The following is a 22,491-nucleotide window of genomic DNA, read 5'->3' as shown; positions in this document are numbered from 1 at the left end:
CTGTTCTCTTAGAATATTTCCTTTGAAAGCAGAAGAAATGCTTTCCACTTGTAATACAACTCAGATACTCAAGATATATCATCAGACCAATACTTCTCCTTGCTGTCTTACTTACATCCTAAATTTCCAACATTGTGACCTAGAAGGCATTTGATTTCTTCTTTAGGTGAGTGGATGGTTCTGTGAAAGAGAGGTGGCCTCAAAAATGAATATGATAACAACAAACTTCACTGTGACCGAATTTGTGTTCCTGGGGCTCTCATCACAGCCAAAGATGCAGCTCATTCTTTTTATTATGTTCTTGTTCTTCTATTTATTAACCGTGGTGGGGAATATTATTATTATCACTGTCATCCAGATAGAAACACGTCTCCAAACTCCAATGTACTTCTTCCTCACTAATTTATCCTTTCTGGATATCTGCTACACATCCACTGACGTCCCACAAATGCTGTCCAATATGATGGGCAGAAAGAAGACCATCCCATTTCCTAGATGTGCTACTCAGATGTACTTCTCCCTCTCCTTGGGAATGACTGAATGCGTTCTCCTTGGAGTCATGGCTTATGACAGATATGTGGCCATCTGCCATCCTCTTCACTACACAGTCATTATGAACCAAAGGACCTGTGTCCAGTTGGCAGGCATTTCTTGGGCCAGTAGTTTCCTGAGTTCCACGGTCATCAACATCTTCACCTTGAGCTTACCCTACTGTGGACCCAATGTCCTGGATCACTTCTTCTGTGAGGTTCCTTCCATCCTGAGGTTGGCTTGCACTGACACATCATTTACTGAGATGGTTGTTTTCATCTTCACTATCATCATTGTCTTCATTCCTTTTCTCCTCATTGTTGTTTCCTATGCCCGAATCCTTCTGACAGTTCTCAGGATGCGGTCAGCCTCTGGAAGGCACAAGGCTCTGTCCACCTGTGGTTCCCACCTGACAGTGGTGGCCTTATTCTATGGAACTGGTATCTTCATGTACATGAGACCCCAGTCAAAGACCTCCAGGGCTGGGGGCAAGATCATTGCAGTGTTCTACACTGTGATCACACCCATGCTCAACCCCTTGATCTATAGCCTAAGGAACCAAGATGTAAAAGGGGCTCTAAGAAGAGCTCTGGAAAAACAGAGGACCTGAAGAGCTCTCAATGGGACACGATGTCAGCTGTTATTATAAGATGATTGACTTCTGAATATGAAGTGATGGAGTGAAAAGTAGCTCTGAAGGTCAGTATCTGCCCTTCCAACTCATAAAAGACACATCATTGCAGCTGCAAACTCAACAAGCATCATGGCTCCCCCAAGGACAAACCACATCTTTCATGTGTCAAAGCAACACCCTTAATCAAGTGACTACTCTTTTCTTACTCCCAGAAAAAACTTGCTTCTCTAAAATCATACACTCTCTGTAAGTGATCTCTTTAAATCATATCAATAAGGTGAATTATCTTAACTTTGGCTATCTTAATTATACATGAAGTATGTAAAGGGCCCTGATAGAATAATTCTCAATTTTTAACTCAGATGCAGAACTTCAGATAAGGGTTTTTGGATGCCACATTTCACATCTATCTTAATTTTGTAGTTTTTTTTTTAATTTAATTTTATTTTTAAATTTTACAATATTGTATTAGTTTTGCCAAATATCAAAATGAATCCAAAATGAATGAATTTTGTAGTTTCTAAGGAACCAAGACCCTGCAGCTACTTTGTGGTTTAGACCTGATTTTGACCCCATTACACACAGTCCTGCTTTGAAATGAATCTATCAAATATTTCTTCATTTAACTTTTACTTTAACCCTACTCTTTCCCCTAAATCCTGGTGTGTGATATTCTTCTTTACAGTGGATCAATAAATCTGATTTTAACTGACTATAGGCTTATTCCTGGTGGTCCTAGGCTGATTGTATGGACAGGAGGATAGCAATGATCAGAAGCAGAAGATTTGGTCAAATGTGAATGAATAAATAAACTCATTCATTCACTATGTATTATTGAGTGATTATAGAACACAATGCTAATTAAAATAGAAATACTTCATTTCCTTATGTATACATAAATATTTATAATATACATATAATATGGATACTTATATTGGCAAATTATGATAAATGGAATAAGGGAAGTACTGTTCAAGGGGCAGTGGCAGACAAGCTGCATACAAAGATTGGAAGGAGAAGTAGTCACATTGAGAAGAGTTTTCTATGTAAAGGGGGTTTGTGGGCAAAGACTGGAGACAGCTTTCTCTATCTGAGGGGATAAAGAAAACTAGTGAGAAGCAGGAGGTATGTGGTGAGCAGACAATAGCCAGACCATGAAGGACTAAACTGATTGTGATAAGGAGTAGGAATTTATTCTCAGAAATATGTAAGTATTATCAAGAAGGGTTATATGACACAACTAGTTTTGAAAGTTTTTTCTGAATGCTGTATAGCAGACAGATATACACATGTGTGTCACAAATGCGTGGAAATGATTCCTTCATTTTGAAGCTTTTCAATCATTGATATCTTTAGAAAAGAATCATTCTTTAAATTAAGAGAATGGCAAAACCAATCAAACAAAAAAGCTTAAAGATGGCCTTTGAGGACAGAAGTAGTGGTTTCTAAAATTTTATCACTTGCTTATTTCACAATTTAGAATAAAATAAAAAGAAGATAATTTGTTTTATAGATGTCCAATAATTAAATGCAACCATTTAACTAAATACAAAGGTTGTACACAATCAAAAAAAGGACTATCTGTAGTTAAACAGGTGAAGGAAACATCACTGGTTTAAAGAATGTTTTAAAAAATTAAAAGCAGGGGCTTTTTATTTAAGATTGCAATTCCAATGCAGGTGCCATGGATTCAATCCCTGGTTGAGAAACTAAGATCCCACATGCTGTGCAACCAAAAATAAATAAATTCATTAAAAAAGTAAAAAGCCATCAACCTTCTCTTTATCTCTATCTGGATATCTCTAATCTCTCTAGAACAGATTTATTATAAAATAATTTTAAAATGTATATATTATAAACCTGTCAAAATTTCTACTGAAATGGTTTTCACTTTTTGGACATGCAATATTTATTTTAAGAACAATATTGGAATCACTATAAGTACAGAAACACTACTATCATACATCATACATCAGGCACCAGCTTTCTCAATAGGTATCTTTGTCCTTTAAGAGACCAAATTAATTTAACACTACTGTTAGAGAATATGAGGGTTGTAAAAGATTGAAAAGGAGAAAAGTCACAGGGAAACAAATTATTTGTTATCAGTATCTCTATTCCAAAATCATCTGAAAGCTAAACTGCTTCTTTGATATCATCTACTTTGCTGTTTTCCTTCACTGAAACATCAATAGTGCCTTTTTGGCCCATTTGAATTTTCAATGGTTCAGCTCACCATAAACCATAGGCAATGGGGGGTGCTTTCAACAAATGCTTCACAACACAATACTGTCTAAATCTTGACTCATCAATTTAATCAAAAACATCAGATTGAATACAGCCATGTACCAGACCTTCATAGAATTTCCCCAAAGCTCTTCTCAATTCTAATCATACTTATCATTTTCTATAATGCTGTACATTTCTCTGTTTTCAGAATACTGAACTAGGAACCAGTAGAAGTCAGCTCTCTTTCCAGCTCTACTGTTTAAGAGCACATTAACATGCCATTTGGGCTTCCCAGGTGGCTCTAGTGGTAAAGAACCTGCTTGCCAGTGCAAAAAAGACATAGAAGACACCAGCTCAATCTTGTTATATCATATGGTTTGCGGGTGAAAAGAGACTACCTTAAAGTTTCACAGTCCACCAAGTAAATGCCCTGTGCTCAGTCTTGTTTGACTCTTTGTGGTCCCATGGACTGAAGCCCACCAGACTACTCAGCCCATGAAATTTACCAGGCAAGAGTACTGGAGTGGGTTGCCATTTTCTACTCTAGGGGATCTTTCCCCACCCAGGGGTTGAACTTGAATCTCTTGTTGGCAGGGTCCAGCCCCGGCTGATCCAGGGAGTACAAAGTGGGGACGGCGTCGGCGAGGATCAGGATACAATAGCTTCAATTAGATATTAATTAAAGATGTAAAGAGTAATAGAATTAGGATAGCTCAGTAGGAAAATTCAGTGGAGAAAAGAGGCTGAGTAGCTTGGTTTACACGGGAGACCAATAAAACTTCAAGACAAGAAGCTTGCACCACTTACGTAGGCCACAGGCGTCCTTCCATTCTCCCGAAGGAGAGGAGACACTGAGGCCTCCCTGGTCGGATCTTAGAAGCCCAGGCATAATTAGTAAGCATGGCGGGTTCCGCGCTCCAGACGGAGACTCAGCCAGAGTGAGAGAGAGCGCGACATGGGGAGACCAGTATTTCAAGAAACTGATCCCAATTCTTTATTTTCCATGGTCTACTTTTATACACTGAGATGTTATGCAAAAGTCACGCAGGGTCAGCAGTCCTGACTTTTATCAAAGTCAGGTGCTTCATACAAATGTATACAGAGGTCTTAGGGGTGTTACATCATCTTCTGGCCAGGGGGCCTGCTGACAATTTATGACCCCTTCCTTGTGACAGCAGTCAGTCAACCAGGACACTTATTTCTCCAGGGGTGATTATTCTTAAAACAGATGCCACCCAAATAAAGTTACATTCCTATAGGGTGAGGGTGTAGTGAGTTTTAGTTAAGGAAAGAATTTACTTAGCCTAAGGTCTAACATGATTAATATCAAAGGTTAATATTTATTTCTTCTATATATTCGTTAATGTGTGTAAGGGCAGGGGATGTGGAGACTTAGCAACAAACATTGGCTCAACAAATGAAAAACCCTTCACCAATACAATTTCTAACCAGCCCACTATACTTATACTAATGGTTTTCTAACTTTTCTAAGGAACCTGTTTTTAGAAGGTTTAAAGCATCTCGTGCCTCTCACGGTTGGGAGGCTGTGAGCAATCACATGTGGCTGGACAAGCCTGTCAGGCAGGCTAGAGAACCTTCAGAGGAGTTTGTAGGTTAAAACACTCTTGTCACGCCCGGGAGTTTTTATTAACTGGAGCTCTAGGTTAACTCTTTCTCCGAAAGAGGTGGTGGGGGACAGCCCCCCATAAAGTCAGAGGTGTAGGTGGGAGCACAAAGTAGTAAAGTAGGCAGGCTCTGGTTATGGGGGTAGATGCTCGAGGATTTCAAGAGGGACTCCTGAGGCTCGATCTCGCCTTTGCGTATGTTGAGCCTCCTTCCTCATGACCTTTGCCACGGGCGGAGTGCCTCACTCTGGACCCCAACATCTTGTGTTTCCTGCATTGGCAGCAGGTTCTTTACCACTGGCACCACTGGCTTTATATAAAAACAGTATGTGGTTTAATGTTACAGAAAAATTACATGTGCAGTGTTTTTCTAGCACAAAGGACTGCTGCCATTAATTAAGACCCAAAATGCTTAAATACACTACTTGGGATTTTCTTATATTTTAATATCTGAATTAGGGCATTTTTGAGAGTAAAAGTTTGCACAATTGATACTTACTCCAAGATAGTAGGCAAAGAAATAAAACTCTCAAGGAAAGGGACAACTGGCCATGGTAATATTATCTTGCTTTCTTCTTACAGAAACTCCATGTTGTAGGTATTATTGGTACCACTGTACAGATGAGAAAAATCTGGAAAGTGATTTCAGGAGTGAGTCCTAGAAAAAGTAATGACTGATTTGTGACATAAAACAGAAGCATGTGTTTTCTAGGTGGGTTAGTTTTATTCAATGCATAGGACTAGAAGCAAGAAATTTTAAGGTATATTCAAGTTCAATGTAACTTGTACTTCTAAGGGGTTTCCCCGGTAGCTCAGCTGGTAAAAATCCACCTGCAATGCAGAAGACTACAGTTTGATTCCTGGGCCAGGTAGATCCCTGGGAGAAGGACTAGGCTACTCACTCACTTTTTCTTGGGCTTCCCTGCTGGTTCAGATAATAAAGAAACCACCTGCAATGCAGGAGACCTGGATTCCATCCCTGGGTTGGGAAGATTCCCTGGAGGAGGGCATGACAACCCCCTTCTGTATTCTTGCCTGGAGAATCCCATAGACAGAGGGGCCTGGTGGGCTACAGTCCTTAGAGTCACATAGAGTCAGGCACGACTGAGTGACTAACACTTTCTTGTATTTCTAAGAGGCGGGTTGTCAAAGCAAATGCCTAAGATGAAGCTGAAAATGCTGAATTTCAGGTGTCGTCTGTAGATGGCATTCATAGCACTGATTTTATTATGGGCTCCTATTCCTGTCTCCAGAAGCCAGGTCTGGTGAAGAGGCTTATTTCACTAACATTTGATCTAGTAGAGTTAAAAACAACCCATCAGCAGATGAATGGATAAGAAAGCTGTGGTACATATACACAATGGAGTATTATTACTCAGCCATTAAAAAGAACACATTTGAATCAGTTCTAATGAGGTGGATGAAACTGGAGCCTATTATACAGAGTGAAGTAAGCCAGAAAGAAAAACACCAATACAGTATACTAATGCATATATATGGAATTTAGAAAGATGGTAACGACAACCCTGTATGCGAGACAGCAAAAGAGACACAGATGTATAGAACAGTCTTTTGGACTCTGTGGGAGAGGGAGGAGGGGGATGATTTGGGAGAATGGCATTAAAACATGTAAAATATCATATAAGAAACGAATCACCAGTCCAGGTTCGATGCAGGATACAGGAAGCTTGGGGCTGGTGCACTGGGATGACCCAGAGAGATGGTACGGGGAGGGAGGTGGGAGGGGGGTTCAGGATGGGGAACACGTGTACACCCATGGTAGATGCATGTTGATGTATGGCAAAACCAATACAATATTGTAAAGTTAAAAATAATAATAATAATAAAATTAAAAAAAAAAACAACAAAAAAAACAAAGATACCAAAACAGTTGTTTTCAGAGCACCTCAAATGGCTGCTTAGTTTTGGTACTTGGTTGTTTGAAGTGGTCTAGGCATCAAATCAGAGAAGGCACTGGCACCCCAGTCCAGTACTCTTGCATGGAAAATCCCATGGACGGAGGAGCCTGGTAGGCTGCAGTCCATGGGGTCATGAAGAATTGGACACGACTGAGCGACTTCACTTTCACTTTTCACTTTCGTGCATTGGAGAAGGAAATGCAAACCCACTCCAGTGTTCTTGGCTGGAGAATCCCAGGGACCGGGAAGCCTGGTGGGCAGCCGTCTATAGGGTTGCACAGAGTGGAACACAACTGAAGGGACTCAGCAGCAGCAGCAGCAGGCATCAAATATGTCAACTCATTCTTTTCTTTTCATAAACGTTTCTAAGTGTCTATTATGAGGTTTCTATTGCCATGGCAACACCCAGGCACATCTTACTTAGTGTCTGTGTTTCAAGGCATTTATACACATATGTGCATAAATACCGCATCCACAAGTGCAACTTATCAATGAAAGGATTTGCTATTCAGAAGAGTAGGTTTTTTTTTAGCGGTTCAGTAGATCAGAGAATGAGGGTTTTTGAGAGAGTGGTATGTAAGCTGATCCTTGAAGGAAGAGACAAGTTTGAATATTCCAAGACGTGGAGTTCAGACTATTAGAGAAGCAGGAAGTAGAGACGGAAAGAGTATGAAGCTGGGAAGAATACAGAGGCAGAAAAATGTGAATGCCATTCAAGAAATAACTTTATAGGAGAATTTTTGCACAAAACAAGTAGGGAGAAACAATATCAAAGAAGTGGTTTAAGGAAGAGGGCTTAGACTACTAAGCAAAGAACTTTGGCAATTTTACAGTTTCCATGTTAGGGAATAGGGGCAACCATGGGATAGGATGAGGAATCTTAGACCCTAATTATGGCTAGTATCCTCTCTAAGGGGCTTCCCAAGTGGCACTAGTGGTAAAGATGCAGGAGTGTAAGAGGCACAGGTTCGATCCCTGGCTTGGAAAGATCCCTTGGAGGAGGGCATGGAAACCCACTTCAGTATTCTTGCCTGGAGAATCCCATGGACAGAGGAGCCTGGCGTGCTACAGTCCATGGCATCTCCAAGAGTCAGACACGACTGAGCCACTGAACTGAACTGAATGTCAAATAGGTGAAGTCAGAAATGATAGATAGACAGATAGATAGATTTAAGCACCAACTGTTAAAAAAACAATCTCACCTGAGCTTTTATTGCTTGAGAGTGGAGAAGCTGAATTTAGCCTCAGCTTTATCTCACTCTGACATCTTCTGTATTAACTGCTTCTGCATCAGTTTTTGCCTTTAGTTGCTCTTAGTATGGAGTTTACCAGTTCTTTGTTGATTAAAGGGAATAGCCATTCAAAGGTCTATGTAGTCTATTGTAGAGAATATGATCAAAATCAAAACACTTACCTCTATTATGATTGTATTGCTGGATGAAGTTTTTACTGTATGAAAGATAATTCAAGACTTTTTAAACACCAGACATTTATGTATACTTATTTGAGCAAACTAACAGGATAGATGAAGTGTAAATAATGCCTTCATTTTACTGTTGAAAAGACTGAACTACAGAGACATTGCAGGATTTATTTGACATGATTATTGGTGGGACTGACTAAGACTAAGGTGATCCAACATCTATCCACTTTTCTTTTTTCATTATAAGTTGATATAATGCTTCAACCACCACTTACATGGAAAAAACTTAGTTTCCTCATTTAATCACATCACAGTTACAGTGAAATTTTTGCAGTTAAGATATAAATGAAGCAAAAATAGGAGGAGTTTATGTTTATTCAATAATTTATGGAACTGATTTTTAATAGAGATCACTGCATATTATTGAACAAATGCTAAAATGTAAGCATTATTATTACCATTTAGTAGGTAAAGAAATGAAGGCTTATAGAGACTTATTAAGTTGTCCAAAGTCTTAAAACAGAAAGAAATAGCAGAATCTATATGAGGACTATACTCAAATTCTATTTTCAAAAAGCCTGAATATTTGCCATTGGTCAGAGTGGAAAGTAGAGCCCTTGGATCAACTTTTGACTCTATTACTTACATTTGACAAGTTTATTGACCTTTCTGAATTTTGGTTTTATCCTCTTTAAAATTGGAATAATGCTTACCACTATACATTGTTGTAGGAACCTAAAGAAATTTAAAGTGATTCATTTACTCACTGGATACAACTATCAATGAAGAAAGAGAGAGAGAAAAAAAAGATAGTCCTTTAATATTAAAGTCACTGAATATTGATTTGAGACATAGAAATGATATTCAGAGATCTTTCTGGTGGTGAAGCTACTCAGTTAAGTTCAGTTCAGTCACTCAGTTGTGTCCAACTCTTTGTGACCCCATGAATTGCAGCACACCAGGCCTCCCTGTCCATCACCAACACCCGAAGTTCACCCGAACTCATGTCCATCGAGTCGGTGATACCATCCAGAGATCTCATCTTCTGTTGTTCCCTTCTCCTCCTGCCCCCAATCCCTCCCAGCAAAAGAGTCTTTTCCAATGAGTCAACTCTTCGCATGAGGTGGCCAAAGAACTGGAGTTTCAGCTTTAGCATCAGTCCTTCCAAAGAAATCCCAGGGCTGATCTCCTTCAGAATGGACTGGTTGGATCTCCTTGCAGTCCAAGGGACTCTCAAGAGTCTTCTCCAACACCACAGTTCAAAAGCATCAATTTTTCGGCACTCAGCCTTCTTCACAGTCCAACTCTCACATCCATACATGACCACTGAAAAAACCATAGCCTTGACTAGACAGACCTTTGTTGGCAAAGTAATGTCTCTGCTTTTCAATATGCTATCTAGGTTGGTCACAACTTTCCTTCCAAGGAGTAAGCGTCTTTTAATTTCATGGCTGCAATCACCATCCGCAGTGATTTTGGAGCCCCAAAAAATAAAGTCTGACACTGTTTCCACTGTTTCCCTATCTATTTCCCATGAACAGATGGGACCAGATGCCATGATCTTCATTTTCTGAATGTTGAGCTTTAAGCCAACGTTTTCACTCTCTTTCACTTTCATCAAGAGGCTTCTTAGTTCCTCTTCATTTTCTGCCATAAGGGTGGTGTCATCTGCATATCTGAGGTTTTTGACATTTCTCCCAGCAATCTTGATTCCAGCTTGTGCTTCTTACAGCCCAGCATTTCTTATGATGTATACTGCGTATAAGTTAAATAAGCAGGGTGACAATATACAGCCTTGATGTACTCCTTTTCCTATTTGAAACCAGTCTGTTGTTCCATGTCAAGTTCTAACTGTTGCTTCCTGACCTGCATATAGGTCTCTCAAGAGGCAGGTCAAGTGGTCTGGTATTTCCATTTCTTTCAGAATTTTCCACAGTTTATTGTGATCCACACAGTCAAAGGCTTTGGCATAGTCAATAAAGCAGAAATAGATGTTTTTCTGGAACTCTCTTGCTTTTTCCATGATCCAGCATATGTTGGCAATTTGATCTCTGGTTCCTCTGCCTTTTCTAAAACCAGCTTGAACATCTGGAAGTTCACAGTTCACGTATTGCTGAAGCCTGGCTTGGAGAATTTTGAGCATTACTTTACTAGCGTGTGAGATGAGTGCAATTGTGTGGTAGTTTGAGCATTCTTTGGCATTCCCCATCTTTGGGACTGGAATGAAAACTGACCTTTTCCAGTCCTGTGGCCACTGTTGAGTTTTCCAAATTTCCTGGCATATTGAGTGCAGCACTTTCACAGCATCATCTTTCAGGATTTGAAATAGCTCAACTAGAATTCCATCACCTCCACTAACTTTGTTCGTAGTGATGCTTTCTAAGGCCCACTTGACTTCACATTCCAGGATGTCTGGTTCTAGGTCAGTGATCACACCATTGTGATTATCGGGGTCGTGAAGATCTTTTTTGTACAGTTCTGTGTATTCTTGCCACCTGTTCTTAATATCTTCAGCTTCTGTTAGGTCCATACCGTTTCTGTCCTTTATCGAGCCCATCTTTGCATGAAATTTTCCCTTGGTATCTCTAATTTTTTTCAAGAGATCTCTAGTCTTTCCCATTCTGTTGTTTTCCTCTATTTCTTTGCATTGATCACTGAGGAAGGCTTTCTTATCTCTTCTTGCTATTCTTTGGAACTCTGAATTCAGATGCTTATATATTTCTTTTTCTCCTGTGCTTTTCACTTCTCTTCTTTTCACAGGTATTTGTAAGGCCTCCCCAGACAGCCATTTTGCTTTTTTGAATTTCTTTCCCATGGGGATGGTCTTGATCCCTGTCTCCTGTACAATGTGACAAATCTCCGTCCATAGTTCATCAGGCACTCTATCAAATGTAGTCCCTTAAATCTATTTTTCACTTCAACTCTATAGTCATAAAGAATTTGATTTAGGTCACACCTGAGTGGTCTAGTGGTTTTCCCTACTTTCTTCATTTTCAGTCTGAATTTGGCAATAAGGAGTTCATGATCTGAGCCACAGTCAGCTCCTGGTCTTGTTTTCTTTCTTGTTTACTATTCTTTTCTTTTTTAAAAATTATGACATATACTACTTGGTTTGTAGTTAGTGTGAAGGGAAATCTAATTTTCTTATTTTTCACATAGCATATAGGATTATTCATTGGATTATTTAAAATAAAAATCAAAACACTCAAAACAGAAGGCTAAATCTCTGGACTGTTTCAGGACTGCCAACACTGCTGCTGCTAAGTCACATCAGTCGTGTCCAATTCTGTGTGACCCCATAGATAGCAGCCTGCCAGGCTCCTCTGTCCCTATGATTCTCCAGGCGAGAATACCGGAGTTGGTTTCCATTTCCTTCTCCTCCCAACTCTACATCTGTCTATTAACCCCTATGATTTCCTCCATAATGTGACACCAGTGATATTTTAAGAACTCATGTGATTGAGTGATTTTGAACCAGATCAATTTCAACTCATATACAATGACACTCATTAGAATGACTGGTAAATTCTGAGGCTTCTATCCCTAAAGCTCTCTGATGCTTTTCATGATGAATGTGGATGCTCTATACTTTAAGGCAACCATTGTGTTTCCCTGACCTTTCACTGTATTGGATTGGAGGAAGGGCTGAGATAGAAACAGTGCAAGTATTTGAAATGGATGATGTGATGGAATTTCAACATATCTGAGAAAAACTTAGGTGTCCTTAGATCCCAGTCTCTGTCTTTACCCTATCCTGATACTAGCATTCTTGCTTTCTAATTCAAGATTTGTAGGCTTCCCAGGTGCTCAGTCACTCAGTTGTGACCCCCATGGACTATAGCCACCAGGCTACTCTGTCCACGGAATTCTCCAAGCAAGAATACTGGAGTGGGTTGCCATTTCCTTCTCCACTTCCCAAGTGGCACAGTGGTAAAAAAGAATCTGCCTGCCAATGTAGGAGATGCAAGAGATGGGGGTTTGATCCCTGTGTCGGGAAGATCCCATGGAGTAGGAAATGGTAACCCACCTCAGTATTGTTGCTGAGATAACTCCATGGACAGAGGAACCTGGAGGGCTACAGCCATGGAATCACACAGAATTGGACAGACGTGTGCACCCACACCATAACATTGAGAACACACAAAGAGAAATTATATCCTTCTCTATCATCAGTCATTGACATGTCAGAGTTAATGGAACTATTCTTTGATAAGGGCCTTGGGATGATGGTGGAAAACATGAAGACTCTTGGTGCCCCAAGAGGCTAGAGTTTACTTGCAATTAGAAGAGAGGGAAAGGAAGGCAGAGGGGAAATTAAGGATGAGAGCTGGACAGCCAGTCCTGTAGACGTTACAGTCTTGCTAAAATTAGCCTTAGGGATTGATCCAAACAGTATCCTTTGAGGACTGAAAGGATGTAAATATGTGAAGTTGACCAAACTCAGATGTCTACCCCTTTCAATTTTAAGAAGAAGAGACCATAGGGTACCAGTGATTATTAGGTGAAACCAACCACTAGGCATCAGGGAAAACTGAGGACAGGAACAAAAAAGAAAAGAAAAGAAAATAGTCTTGTCAATATTCACAAACCTAGTTAGCAGAACTTGAGTCTCCAGCTCTTATTCTTGGGCTTTGCATTGTTGTTCAATTGCTCAGTCGTGTCCAACCCTTTGCAACCCCGTGGACTGCAGTGTGTCAGGCCTCCCTGTCCACTGTCTCCCAGAGTTTACTCAAACTTATGTCCATTGGGTTGATGATGTCATGCAACCATCTTACCCTGTCACCCCCTTCTCCTCCTGCCCTCAATCTTTCCCTTTGCATAGCTCCTGATTTTGTTGGTGGCAGGAGTCTCAGAGAGAAAACACGGTATACTCTCTCTGGAAGCACAGAAAACCCCTGTCCTTGGCACATGTGTGTCTCATGTTTGTATCCTCCAGAGGCACATATCTGGCATTTATAAGGTTTTGCTGAATATATGAGTGAAAGGATCCTGGGATGAGTTAAGTTATCGTTCACATCAGTCCCATTCCTCATGTATTTAGCTAAGTTTTCTCTGACTTCCTTTCACAGTAGAGAAATTTTCAACATTTGAATCTATCATTCTTCTTGACTCTGAAAAAAATATTCTTTAGAGTGATTGGTTGTTTATTTCATCTTTCATGTCCTGTCTCCATTTCGAATCAACCTGTGAGCCAATTTCAAAAACAGGAACAAACAAAAAAAAAACATGTATGTCAGTAGGTAATGTGAGGAGGGATAAATTGGAAGATTGGGATTGCCATACACACTGCTGCTGCTAAGTCGCTTCATTCGTGTCCGACTTTGCATGACCCCATAGGTGGCAGCCCACCAGGCTCCCCCATCCCTGGGATTCTCCAGGCAAGAACACTGGAGTGGGTTGCCATTTCCTTCTCCAACACATGAAAGTGAAAAGTGAAAGTGAAGTCTCTCAGTCGTGTCCGACTCTTCGAGACCCCATGGACTGCAGCCTACCAGGCTCCTACGTCCATGGGATTTTCCAGGCAAGAGTACTGGAGTGGGTTGCCATTGCCTTCTCCGGACATACACACTACAGTATATAAAATAGATAATTAGCAAGGACCTACTGGATAGCATAGGGAGGTCTATTCAATACTCTCTAATGACATATATGGGAAAATAATCTAAAAAAGAGTGGATATATGTATATCAGATTCATTTTAATGTACACCTGAAACTAATACAACATTGAAAATGATCTATCTTCCAATAAGAATTTTTAAAAAAATAAAAACCTAATGCATCTTTCTCAGCTTGACTTTCAAAAATATTAGTTTATCTTTTCTTCAGCTCATAGAGTTAAAGGTTACTGAAAATCCTTAGGAATTTAGGATTGACTTGGTGGATATAATGCTTAGTGAATTAAGTCAGACAGAGAAAGACAAATACTGCATGATATCTCTTATATGTGGAATCTAACAAAACAAAACAAACTAGTCAATATAGCAAACATAAAAAATAAATAAGCTACAAGAATATCTTGTACAGTACAAGGAACATAGGCAGTATTTTATAATAACTATAAGTGAAGTATAACCTTTAACAATTTTGAATCAGTATGCTGTACATGGAAACTTATACAAAATGGCATATCAACTATACCTCAACTAAAAAAAAAAAATAGAAGATTGACTCAGCAAATAGTTGGTAAGTTGTAGGGCTTATGAGAAAGTTACTAGAATTTTTTTTATTTCCTGCCACATCCTTCTACCACTATTATTTACCTGTGTTAATATTTTTTTCATTTTTGTGATTAATATTATTGAGGTTTCTTTCCAATTATTTTCTTGAGAGCAGCCTTCACATCCTTGTTCCGTAAACTGTAGATCAAGGGATTCAACATGGGGATGATAACAGTGTAGAACACGGAGGCCCATTTGTCTTGATCCAGGGAGTAGCTGGATGTTGGCCTCAGGTACATAAACATGACTGTACCATAAAAAAGTGTGACACCAGTGAGGTGAGACCCGCAGGTGGAGAAAGCCTTAAGGCGGCCTTCAGCTGAGCGCATTCTGATGATTGCGATGAGGATGAAGGCATAGGAGATAAAGATGATGAGGATGGTGCTGAATTCAATGAAGCCACAGAGACTGAAGAGCAAGATCTCGCTGATGTAGGTGTCTGAGCAAGAGAGGGCTAAGAGTGGTGGGATTTCACAGAAGAAGTGGTTGAGGATGTTGGAACCACAGTAACTCAGACTGAAAGTGAGGGCAGTGTGGGCGACTAAACTCACCAAGCCAGCCAGGTAGGAGCCCAGCATGAGAGCCAAGCAGACTCGCTTGGACATGAGAGCGCTGTAGTGGAGGGGTCGACAGATGGCCACAAAGCGGTCGTAGGCCATGGCAGCGAGGACATAGCACTCAGCATCCACAAAGCCTACGAAGAACGCAAACTGGGTGGCACAGCTGGAGAAAGAGATGACTTTGTGCTTTGTTAGGAAGTCAGCCAGCATCCTGGGGGCAATGGCTGAGGAGTAGCCCAGGTCGACAAAAGAGAGGTTGCAGAGGAAAAAATACATGGGTGTGTGAAGCTGAGTGTCTGTTATGATCAGGATAATCATCCCAGCATTCCCCACTACATTGACCAGGTAGACCAAGAGGAAGATGACAAAAAAGATGATCTGCAGCTGAGGGTCTTGAGTGATGCCCATAAAGATAAACTCAGTCACCATTGAGTGGTTTTCTTTATCCATCTTTTCAATTTTATGTGTGTCTGGATTTGGCTTATTGTTTGAGGTGATTCTTAAAAATCCTCCCAGTAATTAGACTCAGTGATCCACAGGGAAAATCAAATGACTTTGGTGAAGGTGATGGCCATGGGTTTCCTGCAGGAACTCAGTCAACATAGGAGAAGATGTTAGCATCTTAGGGATGGCAAATCTTCTTCTCCAAAAACCTTGGTGTTCTGAGGTCATTTACCACATAGTACCAAATGTTTGACCTGATTGGTGTGAATATATACCTAATTAATTAGTAAAGAATAATTTTGAGTGCCCCTTCTTTCTAAAACAAAGCAGAGAGCAAACATTAACTCTCATTGCATATAGGCACATAAACACACACAAAAAGATCCCAGAGTCTCAGGACATAACACATCATACCACCCCACTCTCCACACACACACACACACACAGACACACAGACACACAGACACACAGAAAGTGAAATACTTGGAGCAGAGGGTGAGCAATACAAGATTAAAGCAGTGAATAATGATAATTTTTAAAAGGCCAGAATGCTAACTGTATGCCAGAATTTTCATTTCTTCTACACATTATGTAATTTCATCCTCATCACAGCTCTATGAAGTAGGTGCCAACATTATCTCCATCTTACATCTGAAAAGAACAAGGCTAGATACTAAGTAGCTTCTGTACAATCAAGAGCCAGTAAGTAGCAGAGCTGGATCTGACTCTAGAATCTACTTCACTTTGTCATCTTCTGTGTATATGTGATTTGATGGAGGTTATAGATCTTTACTTTTGTGCCCACCTTTCTTTCTTTCCTGTCTTGCCTATTATTCATGGGCATGGAATCAGTTCTTTGGTTTCTCTGATCTTTAGAAGCACCCAGGATTTTGGCATGGAGCATAACAAGGATGAAGACACTGCTGTGTCTTTGGACGATTTTATTGCCTAGCCAACAGATTCAACTCAGAGTTAAGATTCAAGGATTCCTCTCTTGGGAGAATAGGGAAAGTGTTATCCATCTCTATGGACACAAAGGAGCATGTGTTGGTAAACTTTTTCTCTGTTTTTTATGGATAACTGGTCCACTGAAAAATTCTAAGAAGGGAATGGGCAAGAGTAAACCAAACTAAACCAAAATATGAACTTAGAAATAAATAGGGTGCATATAGATGTAAACCTGAAAGAAGTCAGACTGAATCTACTCTATTTGGTTTATTGCTCAAGAAAGTAGAGAAGTATAGTGCATCTTTCACTGGGGTGTGGTCATTCATAATGGGCTTCCCAGGTGGTGCTAGTGGTAAAGAACCTGCCTGTCAGTGCAGGTAGATGTAAGAGACCCAGGTTCAATTCCTGGGTCTGGAAGATCCCCTAGAGGAGGGCATGGCAATCCACTCCAGTATTCTTTCTTAGAGAATCCCTTGGACAGAGGAGCCTGGCAGGATGCAGTCCTGCATCCTGAGAGTCAAACATGACTGAAGTGACTTAGCACACAGTATGCACACATTCATAATAAGCTAAATCTTGGTGTGATTGATAGTAATACCACCATCAACTAAATTAATTGTTTGAACTTGATGAATTGCTGTGAGATGCAGCTTCCTTATCTGCGAAATTTCCAATTCTAGCAGTTTAAATTCTGACTTAGAGTGAGACATTTAAAAGTCAAACCCATGGTCTATATCTCTTTTGTAAACTTTAAGATGGCATGGACCTGATGCCAAGGAAATCCATGCCCAAAGGAGCACTTAGTAGCATAATACTCCATTCTGAACAGGTCATATTTCTTTTTAGCCCCAAACATGCTGACACGGGACTAACTTGTGTGGTTTTGTGTTTGTTTGTTTGTTTTTTACCTTTGGGGAGAGGTCCAATGTCTCCTCTTCTCTTACTGAGTTATGCTGAACAAATATTCTGAGAAGAATCCCAAGATGAGCAATCTCCCTCCTGCTGTCCCTGAGCCATCCACTCATCCCACTTTTGCTCTATTTGCAGAAAATATTTAAGTTTCAGTCATCACTTCTCCCAGAGGAAATATGATGAAATGGTTTTTGCACTCAAAGGAGACTCAATGATTTGATGAACTACCATTCCCTATGGAATTTCACTCTCTCTCCCTTCAACTTTAGTGACAAAAGAAGGAAACACAAGGGAATTTTTTTCAGCCTCTCTAGTTGTGGTAACTGAGTCAATGATGAATGTTACCTGCACTGTTTTTACAATCCCCAAACTGCCTTCATGATATTATTTTGGCTGTAATTTAGAAAGTTCTGCTTACTGATGGCTGAAGTCACTTCAAAGAGGATGAGACTTTCCACACTATACAGAGTGGCCATATTTTGTTGCTGTTTAGTCACTCAGCCATGTCCGATTCTGCAACCTCATTGACTATAGCATGCCAGGCTTCCCTGTCCTTCAACATCTCCCTGAGTTTGCTCAGACTCATATCCTTTGATTCAGTGAAGCCATCCAACCATCTCATATTTAAACTATACTTCTCTATTTAATGTGAAAGAATCTGGAATAAAAGACTGAAATTTAACAACAACAACAAAACCCAAATTTTTGAGATTGATCTTTTTTGAGAGCCTAGTGGATAGGAAAAGGAAAAAAAAATGGGCTGCAGAAAATTAACACTTTTTGAGCATTTATTCATCAGAGATTCTGCAGGGCAATTTCCTTATTTGGTCAATTGAATCTTCTGATGGTACCATGATTGAGATCAGAAAAGTCATATGAGGAAAAGTCATATCTTCGTTAGTCAGCATTACTTCTATTTTTTGATGAGTAAATGGTAGTTGCTTGTTTTTTGGACTTGAAAGTCCCATGGCTCTCCATGAAAACTGTGTTGCAACTTGTCAGTGGTTTCTCTTTTATGGTGCCAATCTCACATTCTTATTTCCAAGGTGAATTCTCAGAAAACTCCATGGAGCTCTCATTGCATCCTAACTTCTGATGGTTCTCATCTTGGTTAGGGAGATAAAATGCTGTCTGTTTTCTAAGATAGTTATTTATTTGGCTGTGCCAGGTCTTAGTTGCAGCATGTGGAGTCTTTGTTGCTTCATGTGGGATCTTTCGTTGCAGCGATGGACTCTCGTTGTGGCACATGGGCTCAGTAGTTGAGGCCAGCTGATTCCAGTAGCTGTGGAGGGTAGGCTTAGTTGCTCTGGGCATGTATGATCCTAGTTCCCTGACCAGGAATTGAACCCATGTCCCCTGGAAAGGTGGATTCTTATCCACTGGACTGCCAGGGAAGTCCCTGTCTGGTGTCTCTTTGAATGACACTTAAACTGGGTTTAGAAATTAATTATTTTCTTATTCTGAAGCTCCTTGAGACTTTCTGCTTCACAGCTTGGGCTGACTAGGACATGTCCCCTATCCTGTCCATGATTAATTACTCCTGTGCTGTTCAGTGGTCTCATTCCACCACTGTGATGTCACCTAGGGTTCTTTTAGTCCTATATCCCTTACCATTGATCTCTTAGTGCCGTGTGATCTTTCTTCCAGCTTCCACTCACAGTCCTGTATAATAATGAACTCACTATTAATTGAAGAAAGGTTATTTATTTACTTATTAAGTAAACTTCATTGTTTGCCAATTATGTTTCAGACTCTGTGTTGATAGGAGCCTACTGTATTTTCCCTCTAAAAAAAGGCTAAGGTTTAACCAAAATAATGCAAATATTGTCTGAATTGCTAGAGATAAAGCAATGTACCTTTTAAGTCTTTGTGTCCCCCAGAATTTAGTGCAAATTACATTGATTACATTGTAATGAGAGAAATTAATTGGGATATCTTCTCAAAGTGACATAGATTATATAAATAATTGTAATATGTTGATCAATTAATTTGAGACTCTGTATCTCTTATATGCAAGATACATTTAGGTGATGGGAAACTTGTAAGCATCAATCTAGACTACATACACTGATAACTATTTCTTATTCTAGACAGTAGGAAGGAGAGTCAGGGTGGGGGAAACTCTTGCTTATCAGTCAGCTATCTATATGTATTTGATGCAACAATTCACATGCATTCATCCATTTATCTACAGATTCAATCTATGAGGTGGGTATCAGTATTCCTACATAGAAATGAAAAAGCTGATATATAAAGAGGTTTGATGCATTATCCAAAATCACACAATCAGTGATAGATACCCACGACTGAAAGTCAGGTCAATCCTTTTTCTTGCTGGCTCCCTTTCAGTTCAGTCGCTCAGTCATGTCCGACTCTTTGAGACCCCATGAATCGCAGCACACCAGGCCTCCCTTGTTCATCACCATCACCCGGAGTTCACTCAGACTCACATCCATCGAGTCAGGTCAATGGGGGCAGGTCCTCCTGCTCCCAATTCCTCCCAGCATCAGAGTCTTTTCCAATGAGTCAACTCTTCCCATCAGATGGCCAAAGTACTGGAGTTTCAGCTTCAGCATCATTCCTTCCAAAGAAATCCCAGGGCTGATCTCCTTTAGAATGGACTGGTTGGATCTCCTTGCAGTCCAAAGGACTCTCAAGAGTCTTCTCCAGCACCACAGTTCAAAAGCATCAATTCTTCGGCACTCAGCCTTCTTCACAGTCCAACTCTCACATCTATACATGACCACTGGAAAAACCATAGCCTTGATTAGATGGACCTTTGTTGGCAATGTAATGTCTCTGCTTTTGAATATGCTATCTAGGTTGGTCATAACTTTTCTTCCAAGGAGTAAGTGTCTTTTAATTTCATGGCTGCAGTCACCATCTGCAGTGATTTTGGAGCCCCCCAAAATAAAGTCTGACACTGTTTCCACTGTTTCCCCATCTATTTCCCATGAAGTGATGGGACTGGATGCCATGATCTTTGTTTTCTGAATGTTGAGCTTTAAGCCAACTTTTTCTCTCTCCACTTTCAATTTCATCAAGAGGCTTTTTAGTTCCTCTTCACTTTCTGCCATAAGGGTGGTGTCATCTGCAAATCTGAGGTTATTGATATTTCTCCCGGCAATCTTGATTCCAGCTTGTGTTTCTTCCAGTCCAGCGTTTCTCATGATGTACTCTGCATATACTCTGCATATGGATCCCTTTACCTCCCTCAATTAGTCCATTACAGTGATTCAGGTAGCATAATTTCCCCTATGTACCCAAAGTCCTTATAAAAGGCAAGATCAGAGATTGAACTAACCTGCTCTTTTGTGGATACTTGTAATGCTCCCAAGGGGACTAGACCACTAACTGTTGGGATGACAATAAAAGGGTGTTTAATGGTGATTAGCGGGGCTTCCCTGGTGTTTCAGTGATTAGGAATCTGCCTGCCAGTGTAGGGGACATGGGTTCAGATCCCTGGTCTGGGAAGATCCCACATGCCAGAAAGACCTGGTGCTGGAGCTACTAAGCCTATGCCTCAGCACTCAGCACCCTGGAGACTGTGAGCTACAACTACTGAAGCCCACACACCAGAGCCCATGTGCTGCAACAAAAGACCACAATAACGAGAAGCCTGCATAATGAGAAGTACTGCAGTGAGAGAGCAGTCCCTGCTCATGGCAATTAGTGAAAGTCTGACATAGCAATGAAGCAATGAATCAAAAAAAAAAAAAAAAATCAAAACAGTGGTTAGGACTACTCATCTGAAAATTCATTCTATTTAGCCCCAGGTATCCTAAGGGTAAAGGAGAGGAACATGAAACAGACATGTGAGTCCCGTAGTTGCAGAGGGGAAAAACAAAAACAAAAACAAAAACAAGTATATTAAAATGAGATAACATGGGGAACACAGTCCCCAGAGCCATAAGAACAAGAAATATATCCTATTTAAAATGTCAGGATGCTTACTCCAGACTCTGGTCTAGGGACTCTCCAACTGGAAATAGCTGCAAACAGTATTACAAATATACTGCAGCAATGTATTCTATATTTTGAAATGTATTTTACATTTTAACACATTGGGATTCTTACCTTAAAGGAAAAGTAAAAATAAGGAGGACTCAGTCTCTGCTGAATGTGAGAGATTCTCTCATGACAGGAAAGGTATAAGTGTTTCAGTTTTCTCATCTCTGTAATGGTTGGTGTCTAAAGTCCTTTACAACTGTGTCTACTGTTTAGCCTGGGACAATTAGAGGAAACTTTTCTAAAAAGTTTTTATGTTTTCTTGCCTCCTGATTTTCTTTTTCTGGTGAATTTGGGCATTGGATAAGAACAAGCAAAGGGATCAAGTAGAAGTCAACCAATTAAGAAAGGTAAGAAAAAAAAATATTAAAGTTGTGTACCATGTAGCTTACTGATCTCAAGAAAAATTCACAATCTTGTTAATTTCTCCAATTACCCACAGACCCAAGGTTCCAAGAATACTAAATGACTAAGAAAGTATGTTAAATAACTGCTCTGTCCATTTTTATCAACACAAAATTTCTTAGTCTTTAGGAGAAAGCTAAGAAGAATAAATAATATATGACTTGAATGCTTTTTTAAACACCAGAGATTTTAAGGAAATCTTACTATTATTTTCACAAACTCTTAGAAATTGAAAACCCAGATGAAGAATCTCTGGACTAAATGGTTGACTGCAAACTCTCAGTTGGGGGAAAGAGTATATTTCATAAGAACAAGAAATGTATTTGCTAAGGAAGATGAGAGAATGAGGCATGTAATTTACAATGCTAGATATAAAATAAATGGTATTTTGCTAAAAGACAAATTAATGAGAGTGAGTTCTGAAAAAGGCAATTTTCAGCCACTCTATTTTCTTTTTAGGAGATATACACTTTTTTTCCCTAATGTAGGTAAATGGATTCTAATGTATTAATACAGTTCTGAGAATTACAATATCAACATCTATGTATATTAGTGCTCACACCTATTATTGACAAGGTCCTTATAAATGACCTTGAATGTTAAGAGAAGGAGAACTGCACTGACTGGATGTAA

The 22,491-nt window shown here is 39.9% G+C and overlaps 2 protein-coding genes across 2 annotated transcripts; one reads left to right on the top strand and one right to left on the bottom strand.

The window, feature by feature from the left end:
* Positions 1 to 205: 205 nt before the first annotated feature.
* Positions 206 to 1,141, top strand: OR2AH1 (olfactory receptor family 2 subfamily AH member 1). Its single transcript, NM_001390211.1, has one exon. The coding sequence runs from the start codon at positions 206 to 208 to the stop codon at positions 1,139 to 1,141; it is 936 nt and encodes a 311-aa protein (NP_001377140.1).
* A 13,517-nt stretch (positions 1,142 to 14,658) lies between these two features.
* On the bottom strand, positions 14,659 to 15,591 carry OR5AR1 (olfactory receptor family 5 subfamily AR member 1). Its single transcript, NM_001390145.1, has one exon. It carries the CDS (start codon positions 15,589 to 15,591, stop codon positions 14,659 to 14,661), a length of 933 nt encoding a protein of 310 aa, NP_001377074.1.
* Between the last annotated feature and the right edge of the window lie 6,900 nt (positions 15,592 to 22,491).

The sequence above is a fragment of the Bos taurus genome, chromosome 15 (genome assembly GCF_002263795.3).
Source record: "Bos taurus isolate L1 Dominette 01449 registration number 42190680 breed Hereford chromosome 15, ARS-UCD2.0, whole genome shotgun sequence".
Lineage (NCBI taxonomy): Eukaryota > Metazoa > Chordata > Mammalia > Artiodactyla > Bovidae > Bos > Bos taurus.
This window is presented reverse-complemented; position numbering and strand designations above follow the sequence as displayed.